This window comes from Leptopilina boulardi, unplaced genomic scaffold (genome assembly GCF_019393585.1).
Source record: "Leptopilina boulardi isolate dan_hultmark-lab unplaced genomic scaffold, ZJU_Lbou_2.1 LbouV2_325, whole genome shotgun sequence".
Taxonomy (NCBI): domain Eukaryota; kingdom Metazoa; phylum Arthropoda; class Insecta; order Hymenoptera; family Figitidae; genus Leptopilina; species Leptopilina boulardi.
In genome coordinates, this window is record NW_026137891.1 from 5,347,631 (window position 1) to 5,371,725 (window position 24,095).

The following is a 24,095-nucleotide window of genomic DNA, read 5'->3' on the forward strand; positions in this document are numbered from 1 at the left end:
TCTCACTGGTGTTATGTTATTTTATAGAATAATTTTGAATTTCATGTTTTTTTGTAAAGTACATGACCCAAGCTTTGTCATAACTTTATATTTATTCAAAAACTTTATTTATTTATTTAAATTTTAGTTGTGTCAATTTGTCTCCTGACATTAGGAGAGATGGCCATGTTTTTTCGAGGTGAGATGGCCATACTGTTTAAGTTATTGGCACCCTTGAGATTCGTGTTTTCGCTAAAAAAAAAACATTAATTCTGTAGCAAATTACATTTTTCATGACATATATTGCAACAAGACACTCCAACAAAGATTTTCGAATTTAAATATGGTCAAATAAAATAATCACTTTTGTGTAATTAAATCTTAAAAACGTTTATAAACAATCATAACACAGGTCTACAAAATAACACTTTTTTATATATATAGCGGAGTGGTTTCCAATGTATTTTTGTGTGCTGAACCCGATTCCGGGTTCCAAAATTGCGTATCACATCAGGATTTTGAATAAAGTGGAGGTAAAGTCTCCAAAAACGGTGTTTTTGAGGGTTTTCATTATTTTTTTATTCCTTAACTAGACGTGCTAGACACTTCTATATATGCTTAAATTAAAGCTTAGATCGTACACTTTAAGACTCATTTACGCAGGATTAAAAAAATTCGAAATTTTGAAAAAAATGGGGGTAAATACCCCAAAAATCTTTTTAGGTTACTTGAACCTAATGTTTTTTTAAAATTTCAAATTTTTTTTTCCTTGCGCATATGAGTCTTAAAGTTTAAGTTATAAGATTTAATTTAAGCCTATATAGAAGTCTCTATCACGTCAGGTTAAGGAGAAAAAAAATACTGAAAACCCTCAAAAACACGGGTTTTGGAGACTTTACCCCCACTTCATTCAAAATCCTGACGAGATACGCAATTTTGTAACCCGGGAACGTGTTCAGGACACAAAAATAAATTGGAAACCACTCTGATATCTCAAAAAAATACCTTGTAGACTTGTTGTGTTGGTGAGACAGACAAACAGAGAGCGCTTATCGAAGACTGTATTCAGTGCAATGATTGTCACCTTTGGCTTTATGAAAATTGCACTGAATTTAATGATAAATGTTCGAAATGTGGTCAGAAGAAGAAAAGAAGACATTAATCACTTTAAATAAAGAATTCTGATAAAGCGAAAAGCCAAAGAATGATTTTAAAGTATTAGCCATCTCTCCCGTACGCCTATGGCCATCCCCACGTACATTCCGGGAGAGATGGCCAAACGTGTTTTTTTAAAAATATTAATTTTAAGATTGTTTACATTTAAAAAATTTATCATTTCTATTATTATTTGTAAGTTAAATGTTCAATGTTTAATCAGCAATAAAAGTTAATACATAAATCACTTTCTTCTTATTTTTACAGGCCTTTAAAAAAACTATGGCCAACTCCCCCGGACTTACCCTACAAATTTAATAATCTTCAACTTTTCTAGAACATCAAATATTGACTTTATTTTATGGATATTATACGCTAATATTTACTTTTTCTAAGACCGTTGGTAATTAATATAATAATGTAAAGGGATATTTTAAAAGAAAAATTAGAATAAGAAAATAAAAAATGCACTTGTTTAAACAAACGAAATTTCTATAAATTAAATCTCCCATTTGTATATACACAATCTCATATAAAACTTGATTAAATTTGAAAACTGAGATTTAAAATTCATTTTTTCCCTAAACTATAAATTTCAATTGTAATTAATGTTAAAACTTTTGGTTTAATTGAAAAAAAAATTAACGACGTCAAAAAAAGATATATTGGAGAGAAAAATATTTTTTTATGAAGGGTTATAAAAACTCGAGGAAATAAAAAAAAAAAAAAAAAAAAAATGCAATTTTGTGGGGTAAATATAGTCGTCAAAAACACATAAATGGATTGGTTTACAAGTGTCGAAAACCCGCAGAGTTGGTTATTGGACGAGAAAGTTTAATCGTAGCAAAAGAATTTCATCGATATCAAAGCCAATAATAATCGTTACCTCTTTTTTTTTGTTTTTTTCTTATACTTTTTTTTTTTGTTCCACCCGCGATATAATATTTTCCCTCACGAAGAAAGTGCGATGAGTCAGTTTTGAAAGTTTTGTCTATATATATAAATCTGATCCTATCGGATTTTGTTTCAAAACCCCCCTTTTTTCCCCCTATACTGTTATATATATAAAGTAAAAAAGAGAGCTTTTCGCTCTTCACATTCTCTAACATGCGACTTATAACGATATCGCAATTTTATGATCATGTTCTGACTTATCTTGTAATCTATAAGTCGAATCAACTTAAAATCTAAAGAAAGAAAATCGAACATAGACTATACTATATATCTAGTGACTCTTTCAAAGGCCTGAGAAAACCAGAGTAAATTGAGTGGACAAAAGTGCAGAGGTGATCTTCCCTCGTATCATTTTATCCACACGGGATGCTGCAAGGGTTCAGTTTCTGATAAAGAAATCCGCGTATAAAAAAAAAACACACACACACATACACATTGTGCGGGATTATCCGTAAAAATTTATCCACTCATAACTTATTGGAAGAAAAAAAAACATTTTTTTTTCAAATTTTCAAGAATATTCTTTTTTTTAGAAGACAAAAAAAAATCTTATTTTAAGATAACAAAAGTTTAATCAGAATTGTGATTATTTTAAATTGGGATTTTTTTTCTCAATGGCATTAAGAGGAGAAGGCTTTTTATACATATGCCTTTCAAAAAACTGACATTGGTAAAAACAACCATATTTGAAGTAGTTAAAAGTACAATATTCAAAATGATTTTTACTAAACGGAAAAAAATGAATTGCTGACAGATGCTAACTGATGTTTGCTATCGGATCTATCAAAATTAGTAACCACAGCTAATTTTTTTGCTATGACAACGAAAAAGTTTGCTGTGATAAACAATAACAGTTTTAATTTTTAAAAATTTACTGTTACAGTAAACTTTTTTTATTTCACAGCAAATTTGTTCGCTGTCCCTATATTAGCTAACGTAATTTAATGCGACAGCAAATAATTCGCTGCCACAGCAAACTTTTTCTGTGCGTGTGAAATCATATTGAATATCGTTATGTTATAATAGTAAAATTTAGTTACAAATACAATTTTTATAGTAAATGTAACTAATTAAAAAGTTATTTTAATGATGTAACTAGTAATTTTAACTAAATGAAATTAACTATTAAAATTGAGTACTATAGTACTAAATTAACTAAATTTAGTACTATAGTAGTAGTAATAGTAGTACTGTTTAGTACTAATTAACTAAATTTAGTAATATAGTAGTAGTAGTAGAAGTAGTAATAGTAATTAGAAATATAGTAAATTTAGTGATAATTAACTTAATTATCTAAATTTAGTAGTATTGTAATAGTAGTAGAATAGTAATTAGTACTATAGTATATTAAATACTATAGTACTCTAGTAGTAATAGTAGTAGAATTAATAGTAGTAGTAGTAATAACTAGTACTATAGTAAATTTAGTACTATAGTCGTAGTAGTAGTAGTAGTATTTAGTACTAGACAATTTAGTACTATAGTGGTAGTAGTAGTAATAATAGTAATAATAGTAGGTGTAATTAGTACTATAGTACTCTAGTAGTAATAGTTATAGAATTTAGTACTATAGTAAATTTAATACTATAGTTGTCGTAGTAGTAATTAGTATTATAGTCAATTTAGAACTATAGTTGCATTTGTAGTAATACTAGTAGTACTTAATATTATAGTCAATTTAGTACTATAGTACTACATTTAAATAGTTAATTTCATCTAATTAAAATTACTAATATTTACAGTTGAAATAACTGTCATTACTAGTAAATTATTAAAATAACTTTTATTAGTTAAATTTACTAAAAAAAATAGTAATTATTATGTACTATTATTTACTGTTAGTCTAACTGCTTTTTAAAATATTTTTTTGAAACTACAAAAAAAATGCAATTTTTCAAATCGGACCTCCTCTGTAACTTGGAGAAATGTTAAAAAAAAAAATAGTCAAATTTGCCAGGAATTTTTTTTTTATGCAGCAAAAGAAGAAAAGTCTATAATGTGAGTATTGATAACGATAACCCTTAACCCGGAAAGGATATAGGATTTGTAATTCTGAAATGTTTCTCGTGAGGTGAATTTCCAGTTTCTCAATTTATCGCACTAGCGATGCATAATCGAAAATTGCAGGGTCTCAAGAAGCATAAGGAGCCACATGCGCTGGCTATGCTGTATCACCTCTGAACCCAGTGACCGAAACGTATTTTGCAATCCAAGCACGTTCTCACAAGACTTACGAGTTAACGAAGCACTCAGCACTTCCCTGTAAGAGAGCGAACTACTACCACTAATTCTATGTATACAGCATCTTCGATCTTCCCTTTATTCATCCTCTGAATATAGATACAGAAAACTATTTATCTATATTCTTTATACATGAAAATCTATTTTTTTTATTAAACATTCAAACAGAAAAAATGAAATTTTTTGGAACATATTTTTCATATTCGGAAACAATATATCAAATTTTTAATTGTTTTTATCTTGCTTGCGTTTTTTGTCAACCGACAAAATATTGTTTATATGAAATAAAACGTACACACACACATACGATGCGGAGATAAATCTTTTTTTTTGTAGATTTCAATTGAAATGGATAACAGGCGAATGGTGACATCACAGTTACCACTTGAATGAATCTGAGCTTATCACAATCCTGCACACTTTACACTTCGATAGTCAACAATCCATAATTGGGTTATCGAAGTGACCACCGATAGATTTGGCATGATTAATCTTCACCCCCTTGGAAATTTCAGTGTTTCTCGATTTTTCTTTTTCTTAACATTCAGTATTGAACTTTTTATATCAAATTTTTATATTGTTTATATTTTTAAATTGTTTACATTTATATATTATGTACATTGTTTAAAAAATATATAGAAATAGAAATTTTAATTATTAATTTCAATTTTATTAGTGTGCGAATTTTATCTGCCTGTTGGTTTAAGAGGAAAATTCTTCTGTCAGTAGTAAATGTCATTAATAATCAGACAAAATGTTTAAAAGTTCTACAATGTTGAGACGTCAGTAGTGTAAATAAATTTTAGTTAGCCGCAACTTATTAGAATTCTTTTCATTTTAAAATCAATAATTAAAGTCAGTTTCAGAGCAAAATTTTTATTCAATTTTCTATTTTTCTGTTATAGTAGTAACAAACAGTTATAGTCATCCAGAAGGGAATTTTGCAAACTCGTGAAACATAGAAATCAGTAATAAAAGTTAATTTTAGTCATACATAACATTTTCGATGCCAAAATCACTACAATAAGTAGTAAAAGTCAATAACAGTCAGACAGAGTTTTAAATTCATAAAACGTTGGTGTCAGTAGTGTAAGTAAATTTTAGTCAGACAGAAATTTCCAAGCCTCTATATTTTTGCTTAATTAGTAGTTGAAGACAGTTTTAGTCAGACAGAAATTTTACAATTTCTACAAATATTTATATAGGTAACAATAGTAAAAATATATTTTGGTCGAAAAGAATATTCTAAATTTCTCTAATTTTTACTAAAAGTAGTAAAAGTTATTTTTAGTCAGACGTGTCAACTTAAGCAACTGGAATTTTTTATTTCAGTAGTCAAAATCAGTTTCTGTCAGACGAAAAGTTTTTATTTCGAGGAATTAAGGTTTCAGTAGTAATAGTTGGTTAAATCAGACAAAAAAGATATTTCTGAGAAAAAATTTCATTGAAATAATATTAATTAATTATTAAAAAATTGATAAATGAAAAAATAAAAAAATTTCCCTCTTTATTTGGGAGTATATTACTAAACGAGGAGAAAGTTACAACACCTCCTATCTAATTCTGTCTTTCAAATTATCTACTTAACACAAAAATAAACATAATTGAAAATATAATAAATGCAAAAAATAAAATTTCCTTTCAATATAAGATTATTTTTATTCTGACCCTGCAAATATAATAGTAACAAAGTTAACTCTAATAAAGAAAAAAATATTCGATAATACAATTTTCAACATTAACCACAACTGTACTGCGAACTTATTAGTAATTGGTAAAAGAAAAACGAAAAAAAAGAAACAGCGCACCTGCAATTCATTAAAGAAGAAAGCAGGATAGTGTAAATTTCCGTTTTTATCTAATCGTTCATCAAAGTGAAAACAAGCTTGCCTGTCGATACGTGATCTTTAAGCTCACTAAAAGTGAGGAAAGAAAACGATGTTACTGAACTAAGAGGAAAGTAATGTAGACTGGGATTTGTAATTACCTTTTTCTTTTCCACTCGATCTGTCGGGAACAAGCGGAGCAACGACGCGATAGTCGGGGTTTCTGACATTATTAGAAGTGAACCAAAAAGGGAACAAGGAAAAATAATTTCTCCAATGACATCAAACGATCGACATTGACTCGATTGTTTTTATCCAGATATATAAGAAAACCTATAAAACGAATGTAAAATAGAATTTCTGCTTGTTCGACTCGATTTTCAATAATAAAAGAGAGAAAGAGAGAGTTTATTACGAGAAACAGTTAAAATCACTACCGGAATTCTGTACCATCTCTCTGATATATAATTAGCCGCATCATCGAGTGCATTATCGGTTCGGGGACAGCTAATAAGGGTTCCTCTATTAATTTTATAATTTGATTGCACGTTCGTCAATTCAATTCTATTAATAAGTCTGTCATTGTAATATAAACCACACATTGTTACCGCAAATATGCTCTTTGTATCGTTCTAATTTATTTCTCGATATCACGATAATTCTCAATTAACAATAGAAAATCATCCTTTTAATGATTGTATCAATTTCAAATTGTATCAAATAATGTTTTATTTGAACCAAATATAATATATGCAGATGGTTAAAAAATTAACAAAATGGTAAAAAAAATTTGAAAAATAAAAATATAAAAATTACCGACACAGAAATCTACCTTACCAACTAATGGTAAAACAGTATTTTTAAAAAATAACAAATTAAAAAATTACCGACATAGAAATCTACCTTGCCGACTAAGGGTAATTTTTTGAAAAATGAAAATATGTAAATTACAGATACAGAAATCTACCTTACCGACTGATAGTAAAACAGTTTTTCTTGAAAATAAAATTTTTTAAAAAATTACTGACAGAAATATACAATGCCGACTGATGGTGAAAGTTTTGATGAAAATTTAGGTAATTTTTATATTTTCATCTTTCAGAAAAATTACCATCAGTTGGTAAGGTAGATTACTGTGACGGTAATTTTTTATATTCTTATTTTTCGAAATTTTTACCTTCAGGGGGTAAGGTGAAATAATTCTAATGATCGCGTAGTGCTCGCATATGAAATTTCATTTTGCAAACGCGCATTACAAAGAAAAATATTTAATTATTATAATATTGATATAGTTATATCGGGCCCACATAATTCGGATTCCCTCTTACATTGGATTTTTTTCCGATCCCTTGAAATCCGATGTAGGTGGATTTCACTGTATTTGTATAAAATAAACATATCATATATTTGTCTCAGCCCATTTATTTGACGTAAATAAAAAGTAATTTCAAAAAAATAAAATTTATTTGAATCAAATAAATATTTATTTGTCTTTGAGACAAATATATCATTTCTATGGGTGTAAATACTATACTAAAAGAAAAAAATACTCTACAATGAAGATAAAATTATACTTTAAACAAATAATTTTTTTTTTAATTTTCTTAAGATTAAAGGAGAATATTACAAAATTTTTTTAAAATCTTCATTTGTTTAAAAAAAAAGTTAAATTTAAGGTGAATTATTGATCGAGCGCTTAAGGGAAAAAAATATGATAAAAGAGATTAGAAAAAGTTTATAGAAGAATTTTATACATTAAACTACTTTCGAGTCTCTTTAAGTGTCATTTCGCGATAGAAAGGCGCGTGCTTTGGAAAGAATTTTCTCTATCTAGAACTTTTTACATCGATACTTTTTAAAGCCTTACGATAACAACAAAACTTGTGGTTTGACGAAAATCTGCCAAGATATTCTGCACTTAAAAAAAGAAAAAAAAGAAAAAAAACTTTTTAACACGAAAAAATTCTCTAATTTTAGTCTGAATTTTTGCGTAAAATATCGCTCTTCGTTTAATGAACTACCACTCCGTTTTTTTTAGTTTCATATTTTAAATCGAAAACTTGCTTTTATTTTTAATTTTACTTTTCTATATTCGACTATAGTTTTTATAATGGTACTTTTTTTCTTTAAAAAAAACTTTCTTTCTTTTTTTCTTTATATGAGAGAAAGAGAAAAACACTCTGCATTTTATAACTTTCCGACGGTTTTCGATAGAAAAATATTTCAATAAAAATTAAAAAAATATAAGTAATTTTTGTTTCAGTAGTAAAAGTCAGTCTGAGTCAGCCAGAATTTCGCAAATTCGTGAAATATAAAAATCAGTAGTAAAAGTTTATTTTAATCAATTAAAAAAATATGCCTGTAATTTTTTTGTTTGAGTAGTAAAGGTCAGTCTGAGTAAGATGAAATTTTGCAAATTAGCAAAATATATAAATCAGTAGTAAAAGTCAATTTAAGTCATACTTAACATTTTCGAGTCTAAAATCACTATAATAAGTAGTAAAAGTCAGTAATAATCAGACCGAGTGTTTTAAATCCATAAAACGTTGGTGTCAGTAGTGTAAGTAAATTTTAGTCAGACAAAATTTTCCAAGCCTCTATATTTTTGTTTAATCAGTAGTTATAAAGACAGTTTTAGTCAGACAGAAATTTTACAATTTCTACAAATATTTATATAACAGTAGTAAAAATAGATTTAGTCAAACAAAATAATCTAAATCCTTCTAATTTTTATTTAAAGTAGAAAAAGTCAGTTTTAGTCAGTCATGTCAACTTTAGTTACTGTTTTTTTTATTTCAGTAGTCTGTCAGAACAATTATTCTGCCAGAAAAACAGTTTTTATTTCAAATAATTAACATTTCAGTAGTAATAGTAAATTTTAGTCAGACAAAAAAATTATTTTATTCTTAATACAAATTTCTGTCTTTTTGTTTCTATTTCCAAAAAAATTAAAAATAGAATCAAAAAGACAGAAATTTGTATTAGGAATAAAATAATTTTTTTCAAGAAAACAAAATACAATTCAACATCTTTTTTTATATATGTAATAAAGATAAATCTTGTTTATAATATATTATTCACTCGGTATTCTATTTCTATTTTCTCTCTCTTTATTCTTGAGGTATAGAAAACAGGCCGAATGGCATCAATAGAGCATGGAATTCGGAATACCTGATTGTGATAGAAAAAAAAATAGAAAATGAAGCTTGAAAGCTGCGGGACAAAGAACAACAAATCAGACGGAAAAATAGAAAAAAAATGAAGAGAAAAACTAATATCCCAGTGCGAACAAAATATCTTTAGTTAAATGCTATAGGGGAATATACAAGTTTTTTTTGTGTGGTATTCAGACATAAATTTACTTTCAGAAAAAAAGAACAGCAAAAAATACTCATCATGAGAATATTTGTCTCTCTCAAAGGGATTTAAATAAGAATATTTTCATAAATATATATGTGAATAAATGTACTTCTAATTTTCATATAATGAAAAATTGTCCTTTTTTAATGAGTAAAATAATAATTTTCTTTTTTAATAAAATAAATAAATAAATAATAATAATTATAGTAATAATAATAATAATAATAATAATTTTAACAGGAATTTGTAGGAGATTGTACTGTCAGTATAGGAAAAGCGATATTGTAAATTAAAAAAGCTCAAGTAAAGGATTGCATAAAGTAGTAAAATCCCGGTTAGAACAGGCTCAATGTTAGTTATAACTCGAAGTTAGTTGAATTCAAAGTGAATTTACAACTTCAATTATAACAAAAATGTGTTCAAAACCTTCAAATTTTTCCTTCTTTCTTATTTTATCTCAGCAAAAAAAAAGAGAAAAAAAACACAAGTGTGAGAAGATTTTATAACTTTTTATCGAGTTTCTCAAACATCGTAAATATACAACTTTGCGACATATAGATCAACTTGTTTATAAGAGAAAATCGAAAATTTTGCTAATATAAAATTAATAAATCATGAATTTCTCTTTTCTATTAGATAAAAACATAATTTTACCTCTATTGAATCTATATAGAGAGATGTAAAATGGCTTATTTTTTCCACCCTTCTCTCATCGTCTATCGCTTATAATATAACGCTCTCGTTAAATGGGATATAATAATGTCGTGTTAAACACCCAACCGCATCTTCTTGCGGTGTATAGCTGGGCAATTTAAAAAGAAAATATAATGACAACGTCGGAGAAAATTTATGTCACAATAATCTATTATATTAGCCATTTATATGGTAAACTATAAGAGATTAAGACGTTGTGGTTCCTATATTCAATTTTAATTAAAACCCGTATCATCGCTTCATTATTTTCATAATTCTCTCGATTTAATATAACGTGGAAAAAAGAACAATTTTCAAAATTATTCAAAAAAAAAACAAACAAAATAAAAGAAAATTGAGCATAAAATCGATAAGTATCAGATTTAAACAATCTGAAATACAAATCTTGTAACATGATTAATCTGAAATGACTTTTCACTTTGGCGATGTTAAAGCGAAAAAGGAAATTCTTTCGTTTGTGCATGTCATCGAACGATCCATTAAAGGGATGTTAACACGGTTGTATTGGCAACCCAGCGCGTACAGTATGGGATTTCAAAAAGAAAAACAGTATTATATGTGATTGAAGAGTATCGTAAAATATACCCTAGGAGCATTATATCAATATATAGATATATATATATATATATATATATATATATATATATATATATATATATATATGAAGTACACATAGGCAGATTAATCGACCAAAGCTTCCTTTTACTTTGAACATTTTTTTTTTATTTTTTTTTTCTTCTTTTGCCATGCTTTTTTCCAGATCAGAACGAAGGCACTCACCTCCGTTTTCCAAGACCAAACTTGGCTGCCTTTGCCAGCCTTTCTGATTCCCGCACTGAAATTACACCCGCGGGGAAAACTCTCTATTCCACCCGCTGTGGCCTCTATAACGCTCTCTTCATCTCACCTCTAAGTTTCTTTTATATATATATATACAAATACATCTTAGCTTTTCCCTTTATATCGAAATCACTCTTTCACATCCCTTGCTGACAGTAAAAATATGAACATTTTTTTTTAATTCCCGTTTTACACATTTTTATCAAAAACTCGAATTGTACAATCAAACATTTAGTCAAACATCTTTCTACTTTTCTTAAGAATAATAAATATACAATAACTTAGGATAAATTAATTAATTTAGATTAAATTTTATTTACGCATTTAATTTACTTAATCAAATTTTATATATTAATAAATTAAATTAATTAATTTAAATTTAATTTCATTTGTTCATTTAATTTACTTAATCGAGTTTCATTTATTAATTAATTAATTTATTAATCAATTAAATTAAATGTAATCAAACTACTTTGTATGGATTTAAAATCCTTTAAAAAATAAATTGTTAAATTAATTAATTACATTAAATAATTCCGATATAATTTAATTTAACCATTTAATTTATTTAAACTTTCAATTAATTATTAAATTGTTTGTTTATTCATCAATTAAATTAATTAATTCCGATATAATTTAATTTAATATTTAACCATTTAATTTATTTAATCAAAATTTAATTAATTAATTAATTTACTAAATCAAATTTCATTTATTAATTAATTTATTTATCAATTAATATATTAATGTTTATATTCATTATTATAATTAACATCTTTTGAAAACTGACTACTAATAATTTTGTAAATGAACAAATTTTTAAAAATAACATATATTTTTATGTTAATTTTACAATGAAATGGCCTTGTACGGTTATTTTGATTTTACATATAGAAAATGTGTTTTCTACTAATTTAAAAAAAAAAGTTTAACAAAAAACAAACATTATATATATAGTGAATTTGCAGTCTACAATGGATTTATGTTATTTGAGCTGACGTTCGGCAAGAGGTTTATAGTGACATTGATCTTAGGGCTATGAAGAGGAGAGTCTATACTATCCATGTCCTAGTAAGAGGAAGCTAAAGCTCGATCTGGTCATAAACTAATGGCAAGTAACATCAATGGACTGCACCATTATTCATGGACTTTACGGGATATCACTTCAAATCGCTTTATATATATATGTAAGAAACGAAATCGTGAGAAATGGAGCTTGTAAAATTGAAGTAATCTTGTCGTTTGAATAAATTAAAATGTTCACAAAAAAACAAAAACAGTAAATTTGATACTTTCAAAAATTTTATGAAATTAATTAAAGTTTAGAAATATTATCACTAAAATGAATAAATTTTATAATTATTTATAATTATTCACAATTATTAATTATAGTTATTCATAATTATTTATAAATATAATTATTATAATAGTAATAATAATTATTAATTACTAATTTCCCTCTCCTTACTATACAATACACCAAGTGATAAATTCATCATTAAATTAATAATTACTGATTATTATAATTATTTATTATAAGTGAATCTATAATTGCTGTTTCGTTGACGATCTGTTAAACTATTAATGGCAGCTAATTTCCTATGGACTTCTCGCATCAATCAATTTAAAATCAGTTAGTGAAGGGATCTGCGTTACCAACGACTACATATCGATTATCGGTCGCGGGTATTATATGATTGAATATTAATTGATCTTAATGACACCGAAAAGAGAGGCCGCTGTTTAGCGACGCTTTCGAGTTTGACTCATCAGCCATTTTACTCTCATTCTTATTCTGGTGTCCGTAGTGTAAACTTGGTTTTGTGCCTTTTTGTGAAATTAAATTTAAAATATGATAAATTTCTAATTTTTGGGACGAGGCGTCATCGTCGTCGTCAAATGGGTAGTGAGTCCCCAGTGTTCATTTATGAGTCGTTTTCCTTCTGAATCGATCTCATTATTTTAAAATAAATTAATTAAATTTGAATCTTGACATTAGGCCTTCTGCCATTTTCCTAATTTCTTTAAAATTTGAAGTGTTTATTAAAAAATAGTGTTATTGTTTTAAATTTTGTTTAATTAATAGTGTTTATTTTTATTCCCCTCTCCGCGGTCTATTGTTACTGTAAAGTAACAATGAAATTCCTGAGCTGATTTTAGTTTTTCCTAAGTAAATTTATAAAATTTACTTGTCGGGTTATTTAACTAATTTTCTTGGTTTAGTTCTTTTCCGTAAAATAACTTAGCGTCTTGGCAAATTAATAATTATAAAGTGTAGATAACGAAGATTTAATTTAAAAAATAAATAAAAATTAATTTAAAAAAATCAATAATATATTAAAGTCGACGTTATAATATATAAATAGATATATGTATATTATATATCATTTAGGGATAGATTATATAAATGTTGTAAAAGAAAATACAAGATTTCCAATTAGGAACTTAAATGAAAAGCATTAATCGACGATAGAGGCAAATAGTTTTAAAAAAGTTTGATTTGCTCGTTAGTGAGTAGTGCACCAGCGCGAACCTTATTTATAGGCTGAAGCGCGTCGCTAACTTTGGAAAGACGCTTCTTGCATCGAGTACCTCCTCATCCCCTTCCTCTTTTTCCATCCCAACTCGTTCAGTATACACGGTACTTTAGCCAAAAAACTTTCGGTGACCGAAAAAGCATTGGCCAAAATTAACTTATACTTAAAGTTCTCGCTTCTCGTTATATACTTATACATGTATACATATATCTATGTACATGAAATGGAATTTCTCTCTTCTTCTTTTTCTCTACTTCTTTATTTTCTCCTTTTCTTATCACACAGTTCAATCGGACAATGTGGAATGTGAAAACGAGAGCCTCCCGAGAAAAGTTAGCTAGGGGTCGTCAGAGGTCTCTCTTTACTTTTCACTAGAAAGAAATGAGAAGTACTTTTACGTGAAAAAGTATTGCAAAATCTTTTCTATTCCTAGCAGCGATTTCGGTAAACTCAAATAAAAGCGACGCTCCGAGAAAATGGATAGTAAGGATTCTTTTCAGATCAAGTTTCTGGTTTCCTTTTTTTAGATGCTCCATATATGATTCCAGTTCAGTGAAATCTTTGGAGAGGGCCCCATATCTTATCAAAGGTCGGATATAAAATTTTTTATTATATTTCAATTCAATAGTTTTTTTTATTCAACAAATAAACCCTCTTATCTATATATTATATTTTAAGGTTTTTATATACCTAAAACACATTTCCTCGGATGATATTTATCGTGATGTATAAATAATAAATCTGAGTTTCAAACTTAATGACTTTTCTTGATTTAAGAGAAATTTGATCTCAAAAAGTGTTGAGAGAGAGAGAGATTATTAGGAAATATATTTTCACTTCTTTTGCACGATCAACTGATCTCTTAACTCTCGGACAGAACATTCATCCTCTGTTTAAATTTCCGCTCCAACGCACTTAGACTATAACTTTCTTTTCCGCATCGTCGAAGTCGTAGATTTGTTTCAATTTAAGGCAAGTGCAGGTAATTCGATCTGCGTTTTAACCCGCTCTCTCTCGTTTGCCAGACATTAAAATTATTCCCTAAATCCACTGAAATATTCAAATATGTTAATTACACTCTTTAGAAAGTCTAAAACAGGGATAAAAATTCTCTGAATGTATTTCCTGTCTCCTAATGACTGTGATTTATCATCATAAATTTACGAATTGTAGTTAATCAAGATTTTGCAAATTTCGATTCCTAAGTAATTCAGTAAAATGTATAAATACTTGAATAAGTTCTAAAAATCAATTGTTATAATTTTTATTTATTAGAATTTCATTAGAAATCATTTTTTTATTGATTTCATTTATTAGAATTCGAATTAATTATTATCAATTAACATTTTTAAATTAGAATTAGAATTTATTAACCGAAAAATTATTTAACAGAATTTTTGATAGAATTTTCATTTGTCCGAAATTGCAAATGACCGAACAAACAATCGACAGAAAGATTTTGATGCGAATTTTAAAAGTAATCAATCACAATTTTTCTGTTGATTATTTTTTCGGATATTTTAAATTTCGGACAAAATTCTGTCAATTAGAAATTCTGTCAAATGATTTTTCGATTAAGTACAAATTCTTTAGTATGAAAAATCGGTTATATGGAAATTTTATCAAATAGTGATTCGAACAAATGAAAAATCATCAAAAAAAATTTACGCAATGAAATTCTAACTAATAAAACTTTAATAAAATGACTATTACACTGAAAAAATATTTGATTCAAATAATCGGTTACCAAATAAATATTTTTTTGATAATAATCAAGTATCCGATTATTTAAAGCAAACAAATTTTTTTCAGTGTATGTTAAATAAAAATTCTGTCAAATAAAAGTTGAAACAAATAAAAATTATGGAAAGTGAATGTTCAGTTATGTAAAAATTCTCTTAATAAAGAAAATCGGTTTTATGAAAATTCTGTCAAAATAATAATTTGAACAAATAAAATTCAACTCAATGAAAATTATATCTAATGAAATTCTATATTAAATGAAAATTCTAACAATATTGATTATTAGAATTTTTACGTCTCATAAAAACTAAAAAAAAAAGCATTAACTAATTAATTTTCGTTTAAATAGATTTGTCCCTATGAATAAATTATTATGAAAATGACTTGAAGGATCTTTTTCTCCTCTCTTTTTTTCTCTCTTTCTCAACTATCGTTATTGCAATTCAAAAACCGATTTGAGGGATTTCATATGAGAATGAAGTTGCCTCCGTCCGATTCAGTCAAAGGGCTTATTGGTCGAGTTTCCTTCGAGTTTGGAGAAGATCTTACGAAGTGGAAATTCTCCGAGTCGTCACAGACGACAAAATTGAATTGAGCCTCTAGGGAAATGTCCCTCTCTCTCATTCCAAGTCCAAAGAAACTTGATTATCAAATAAGTCCCAATAGCATTTGTCGTTATAGAGTAACGCAAGTGTCAGTGTTTGAAATTCTAATTCCAATATGTATCCTCAGAATCCTCAAATGAAATCTATCGCAGTGTGTGCACTTTAAAAAGGAAATTGATTTAAACTTTTTTTTTTAATACCTTCAAATAATTTTTACAAAAAATTAAATAGTCTTTTGTTATGATAAATACTAAAAAAATAAACGTATTCTATTGATTGTAAAAGACAATTTAAATTGAAGATTGAAGTTTATATGCGAGTTAATTGGAAACTTATCTTTAACGTGCACAATAACTTTTGAGTGCAGGAGAAATTCTATTCCCTCAACCCTTTCATATATGCATGCGAAGGCCAATTTCCGAGAAAAGAGGCCATATAAGCTACGAGATATAAAGGAGAAATCATAATGTTTTTGCACAAGGCAACTGTTACACAATAATGAACATCATTTTATTTACATTATCATAATATACACAAAATATGTATATAATAATTATAATATAATATATACGACATTAATTTTAAATATTTTTTATCAAACACTAAACGAAAGAATTATTCTCCAGTATTAGAGGAAAGTAATTCTTTGATTAATCTTTTACTATAGAAAAAAAATCAAAAGCGGAATATTGTTTTTAATTAAAAAAGTCCTTTTTACAAAATAAAAAATGTAAATAAGTATCTATATAATTCTATTCATAAGCTTTTGCATAGCAAAACTATAAGTAGATAATACTACATTGAAACCCACGTATATCGGATTTCAAGGGATCGGAAAAAATCCAATGTAAGTGGGAATCCGAATTATTATTTACGCCATCATTAGGATTATTTCACCTTACCGACTGATGGTAGAAATTTTTTTAAAAATGATAATATAAAAAATACCTACACAGAAATCTACCTTACCGACTGATGACAAAATTTTTTTTTTAAATGAAAGTATTAAAAATTGCCGACATAGAAATCTACCTAACCATCAGGCGGTAAGGTAAATTTCTGTGTCGGTATATTTTTATTTTTCAAAAATTTTTATCACCAGTCGGTAAGGTAGATTTCTAGGTCTGTAATTTTTTATATTTTTATTTTTCAAAATTTTTTACCAACTTGTTACTTTTTTAACAATCTACAGTAAAACCCACGTATATCGGATTTAAATTATTTAAATTTAAAGCGAATACGAATTATGCGGGTTCGATATATGTGAGTTTCACTGTACTTTGATAAGTAGAGTACTATTAGTACTTTGAACATTAAAATTAATAATAATTTATTTAATAGAGAAAGCAAAGATAAAATTTTTTCACAAACACACATCCAATTCTCATATGAAATTGTCGATATTCCTTTTCTGCCCATGGGCAACTGCTGCACTCGCAATAAAAAGGAGAATGGTATTACAAGAAAGAATGTATTTACTGCACAGTGGTCCTGTGGGAACCAGAGGAAATACTAGACCGAGAGAGCGGAATCCATTTGTCGAAACACGTTTCCAATCGGCGTTAACAAATTACTGTGTGTATACTATTTTCGTTTATATATATCTAAAGTACCAAATGTCCAAGGGGAGGAACAACAATAAACAAGGTTTCCTCTTTTCAAAAAATTTATCACTTTTGTATAAAAAAAGTCACGCAAGTTACTAATTAAAACTGTGTATATACGCTACACACTCTTGTTCTATGAAAATTTTCAACTACTCACTGATGCAAATTAAGAGCAGAAACACCTCTATCACTCTCTGTGGAAATTTGCCAAATTTTTATTATATAAACAATGACAAAGTAGTAGAAAGAAGAAATTAAGCAACAAAATTAATCAAAAACTAATAACTAGAAGTTAAATAAAAATTAACCTTAAACAAAATTTAACCTAAAAGAACAATTAATCTAAAACAAAAATTAACCTTAAATGGAAACTAACCCAGAACAAAAATTAAAGCAACTGTCAAAAGAATAAAGAAAAGATGATATATTCTTTATATAACGGCGGAATATAAGTAAAACTTGATGCACTTTCCTTTATCTGTGATCTATCTTGTATCTCTAACAATTTTTCTTTTTCTTCTTTTTTTCTTTTTCTTCTTCTTCTTTTTCCTCTTCCTCTTTTTTTATCCGTACAATATTTTTTCATATCTCTTATATATTTTACATATATCTATATCTATATCTATATATATATATATATATTTCCCATCTTCTTATATGTTTTTTTCTTCCATACTTCTATGCTAGTTTCTACTCCAGTACGCCGATCACGGTTTCAGTACTGATATTGGTGATATTTGTCAAGTGGACAGAGATACAAATATACACACACTAACACACATATAAATATATACTTGTAATGGAAGTATACTTTCAAGATTTGACACAAAAATCTCAGAATGTAACATGTTTCGTTTTCAAACTCTGTGATATTCAAATAATAGTAAGGAGATTTTCTGCGAAGTACTCAGATCCAAGAAAAGTCTTTCCGTTTAGAATCGTGAATTTAAATAAATGGGATATTTATATATTTATACAATTCTTCCATTTTCACAATTCAAACATATATTTTTTTAGTTCAATAATTAATAAATAAATAAAATAATAATAAGAATAACAATAATTATTATTATTTATTTATTATTATAATTGCTATTATAATTAATAATAATAATAATAATAATAATCTCTCTATATTATGAAAAGATTTCGCCGCTGTCTTCAGTATAGGTCATATTCCATGTATAGGTCATACATGTGTACCCAATCCATGTTTTGGAGAAGGTTAGGTTATGTTAGGTATACACTGTAAAAAATAGTTCTGAATTTAAATGTTCGAACAGTATAATTACACAATTCTGTAAAAATTATTTTACAAGATTATGTGATTTCACTGCACTCAACATGACAATATTTTTAATTTTGAGGTTAGAAACACAAGATTCTGTAAATTCACAGTATTGTGAAGAGCGATTTTACATAGCACTGTGAAATATCAACCCGAATGTGAATTCACTCTGCTGGGCTATGGTGATTTTACAGAAATTTTTTTTACAGTGTAGAATGACCCGCATATATTCTTATATTAGTATTTTATTTCGGATTTTAACCCTAAACCATGAAGTAGTATAAGGAGACCGAACGACCATGTTAAATCTGCGTTAAAAGTGGACCAAATTTTGGTAACCGCTTAGTGTCATGAAAATACGTAATGGAACACTAGCGCCACTGATTGTGTTAAACTCAGCTGGACAGTCAGCCATTATAAAAGTTTTAAAAATAAGGAGCGATGTATTTTTGGGTTATGTTCAACGTACTTCTAATTTTTCCCACTGTTTACATACTTCCCACGAGAGCGCTTGTGTTCCATTACGTATTTTCATGACATTAAGCGGTTACCAAAATTTGGTCCACTTTCAATGTACGTCGTTCGGTCTCCTTATACTACTCCATGCCTCAAACCCACAAGCGAATTGACGTGGCACGACCCATATATCTACTAATATTAGTATTAAAACGGACATAACCTCAAAATTCAAGGTCCTAGGTCTCCAGGATTCAAGGTCATGGATCAAAGATTATCTTAAAATTCAAGGGCATAGTTTCCAGGATTCAAGGTCCGAGATCAAACATAACCTCAAAATTTTAGGGCATAGGATTCCAGGATTCAACGTCTTAGTTCAAATATAACCTCAAAATTCAAGGACATAGGTCGTGAGACCGTTGGGTTTATCCGACAAACATAATTTCAAATCCCCCTAACCAAGAAACTAACATAACCTCAAAATTACACTGAGAAAAAAAATTTAGTGATTGCAACAAAATTGTTTGATTAGACAATTTTGGTTCTTGTAACGAAATTTTGGTTGGCTGAAACAAAGTCGCAGAGTTATCTCAACCAAACATTTGGTTAGGCCAACAAAATTATTTGGTTGAACATTTTTAAATTCCAACCAAAATTCGGTTACGATAACAAAATAATTTGGTTAACACAACAAAATAGTTTGGTCTAAAAAACCAAATGATCGTTTGTTTTCCTAACCAAAATTTGGTTGCGACAACCAAATAATTTGATTCACTCTCAGCTCATAGCTTAAGAGAACAGTTAGTTTAAATTTCTCACAAGGATTGGTAGACCAGTGGTCAGTGCTCCCGACCTTCAGTTTTAAAACAGAGCGATGGCTGGGCGTAAAAACATGATATCTCGAATTGGCGTTGAAAAAACATGATATCTCAGATTAGCGTTGGAAAACATGACATATCGTCGTTTGATTTGAAAAACATGACATGTCGAAAACGAAATTTTTCTTTTCAAATTTCTGTTGGTACCACTGACCGCGAAATTTAAAATGGTTTATTATATTAAATTTTTTAAGAATATAATATGATGATATTAAAATAATAGAAGTAAAATCTTGCAATATACACATATAATTTTGAATATTTTACATGAAATTTGTTTTAAATCAACGGGATTACAATACAAAACACAAAATTATATAGCTTTATGTTTTTTATTTAATATTAATTTCTTTTCTGAAAAATAATATCTCAAATAACAAAAATAACTTAAAACTAACTAACTGTATTTGTAAAAGCTATAATTAAAAAAAAATTTGAACGTAAATGATTTTACAAATCTAGATCTGTAATTAAAAAATTTGTTTCACAGAGATTTATTTATTTACTTGATATTTGTTCATTGCCTTTGTTTTCTAGGTTAACAATTTTGTAACCTTTTTCATTAGAAATAATTTCTGTATTTAAGTGGTTGTCTGTATTATTAATTACTTTTACAGCTGTATAAGATAACGTCATGGGTGGCAAATCCTCCAGGACATGAATAATTGGAGGGTTTACTAGAAAAAATTTACCTAAGTTAATTTAATTTATTTAATAATTGTGTTTTAAAAAATATACTTTACTTACTCTCCATGATTTACTCTTTAAACAAGTATTTAAACAACACCAATTGTAATAGAATATTTACAATATAAATATTTATAATAAAATAGAATTATTTATAAAATCACAGGTTTTATCAATCTAAATATAATATAAGAAGCTATTTAACCTAATTTTTCTTTAAACTGACATATTATGAAGCAAAATCATTTGTTTCATAAAACAGTTTCAAAGATTTGACACATTTTAAATTTCGCGGTCAGTGGTACCAACAGAAATTTGAAAAAAAAATTTCGTTTTCGACGTGTCATGTTCTTCAAATCAAACGACGATGTATCATGTTTTCCGACGCTAATCCGACGTATCATGTTTTTCAACGCCAAATCGATGTATCATGTTTTTAGACCCAGCCATCGAGAGGTTCGATCCCAGGCGGAGATGAGATTTTTCAAAGTCCACAAATATTTAAATTGGATAAATATAAATTCAATGTTAAATTGATAATAAATAAATAATGAAATAAATAAAAAAGATAAAAAAAAAGAAATAAAGTAGAATAAAATTTTTAATTTTACAAAAAAAACTGTTTGTTTGATCAACCAAACATTTTTGTTGACCTAACAAAAAAAATTTGGTTGAGCTAACCAAACATTTTTGTTATGCCAACAAAAAACACTCAACCAAATTTTTTGGTTGACTCAAACAAATAGTTTGGTTGCTTAAATACCAACCAAATTTTTTTGTTGGCCCAACCAAATTTTGGTTGCTCTGAGTAAACATTTTCCTCAGTGTAAGATAAAATTTTAATAATTTTAATATACGCAAGCCTTTAAAAAATTAATCATTAAAGTGAAAAATAATAAGGGTTACACAGAAAATTATAAGGTAGTAAAATAAGCGTTGCAGCTTATTTTAATGCCTTTTAATTTTCTGTGTATATATAATTAATTACAATAATAATTGTTGTTGGTGTTATTATCATTGTTATTATAAATAATAATAATAATAATAATAATAATAATAATAGTAATAATAGCCTAACAACAAGACATTTTTTTATTGAGAAGGATATAAAAACACCAAAGTGAATATGCCATTAAACGCTTCAATAAACATTTACGGACAATTTTGAGTTTACACGCGAGGGCATATAAATAAAATTTCTTTCGCAGCGTTTGCTGGAAAAATGGCAATGAAACGAAATTGTGGCCAATTGCAGAAAACGAGAAAGGAGAATTTGACTCTATACATTGAAGGTTGTTAGATCGGAATGACGCTAACTTGCTATGGTGAATATTCTACAAAAAGTTATCATTATTCAGGAAAAAAAATTCTCTCTTTTTTGTCAATTTTATTCAATATTAAATTTGGGAAAATTCACTTGTTTTACAGCTTCTTTTAAAAATGTATCAAATATTGGTTTCCATTCGATTCTTAATTTATCGAGAACAAATTCTTTCTTTTTGGCAGCTTCATAAAAAAATTGTTTACGCAATCTTTGTGTTAATCCATTGTTGGGATAAAATTTCAATCCAGGTTTAATATCTGATAAACTGTCAACTATTGCAACTATCTCTTTACTTGGAAACGATACTGTAATCTAAAAATTATTTTTTGTATATAATTATTAATTTAAATTGAGAGAAAAATTTAAATAAAATACCCATTTTCTTACATTAAATAAAAATGTAAATATATCTGGTTCAATGATAACAGATCCAATTGCTTTATCTGTATAATTTGTTATATTTTGAAATTCGAATTTAAAATCTTGGAATATTTGCATTTTTTTAATTTCAATCACTCCCTTAATAGTATACTGATTGGGTTCTTTTATTGGTATAAATCTTTGTTCGATTTTTCTTTCGTCTACTAGAAATTTAGAAAAGTCAAATGCAAATCCATCCTTTAAGTACAAAGATCCTAGCAACTTATATCCAAAACAACTTACACTATATTAACAAAAAATGTATTTATTAAAAATTAATTATTCTACACGGAAAAAATTAATTCAGTATATTTTACAAAACTGTGACGGAGTAGCGGATACAGCTCTTTACGAAACAGAGTTTTGTAAAATGTGATGGATATTTTCGGATAAACTACAGAAATTTCATTGTTTATACTGAATATTTCTGAAGTTTATCCTGAATATTTAGTGACATTTTACAACACTCAGTTTCGTAAAGAGCTGTATCCGCTACTCCGTGATAGTTCTGTAAAATCTACTGAATTAATTTTTTCCGTCTATGTATGAAATTACCAACAAAAAAAAATAATGAAGGAACTGTGAATTAAATTAAAGTTGCTTTATATAAAATGCAACAATGATTATTGAACATTAATCAATAAGCGAAACGTTAACTGAAAGAGAAATATATGATATAACAGATAATATAGCTTTAATTTGAGGTAAATATGTATGCTGATTTAATTGAATTGCAAAATGAATTCAAGCGAGAGATAATATAATATGAAATATTAATGGGAAAACAATAATGAGATGATACTTGCTTATATGGAAGTTGATAATCTGGTACGGGTAAATTTGAAAGCCCATAGTTTTTAACAATATTCCACATTGTACTATTGACATCTGCCAAATAACTTTTTACTTCATTAAGTTCAATAGCATTTCCATAATTGTAATTAAAATACAAAAAACAACAGATGTGTAACAATGGAGTTATTTTCATTATTCGGTTATTATATAAAACAATGGAAGTGATATTTTGTAACAAAAGTAAACAAAATTAAATAATGAAACAAATTTTACGTTCATTTATATACCTTTATGATAAGAAAAAATTCGATAAAATGATAAAGAGAATTATGTATATATTCAAATTACGTCATATATGATGTAATACGATTTATTAATATATTGGTTCCAAATTATTTGTGTCGTTATTATTTTGATACAAAATTTTTCGAAACTAATTTTACATTTTAAGAATAAATTAACTTGTTATTTTCAGTTGCACAAAATTTTGTGGCAAAAAATTAGGATCATTTTTCTAATAGTCATTATTTTGATACTACTATTTTTTTCCTATTTGTGTAAATAAACATAAAAAAAAAGTTCTCTCGAATTAATAAATTACTATATATATCTCCCCTTTATGCAGAGTGGAAAAAATTCTCGCCAACGTTTTAAATATATATTTTTTTTTCAAAGTGCTCTTTTTA

At 27.2% G+C, this 24,095-nt stretch overlaps 2 protein-coding genes across 2 annotated transcripts in view; both read right to left on the reverse strand.

The window, feature by feature from the left end:
• LOC127284564 (major facilitator superfamily domain-containing protein 12-like) overlaps positions 1-24,095 on the reverse strand; it is a 376,445-nt gene that overhangs the window by 282,128 nt on the left and 70,222 nt on the right. The gene's annotated exons all lie outside the window — the stretch shown is intronic.
• Positions 22,203-23,635, reverse strand: LOC127284576 (uncharacterized). The gene is made up of 3 exons (XM_051310087.1): positions 23,421-23,635; positions 22,582-22,858; positions 22,203-22,506 (listed from the first exon to the last, which is right to left on the reverse strand). The coding sequence occupies exons 1-3, from the start codon at positions 23,600-23,602 to the stop codon at positions 22,258-22,260; spliced, it is 708 nt and encodes a 235-aa protein (XP_051166044.1). The 5' UTR covers positions 23,603-23,635; the 3' UTR covers positions 22,203-22,257.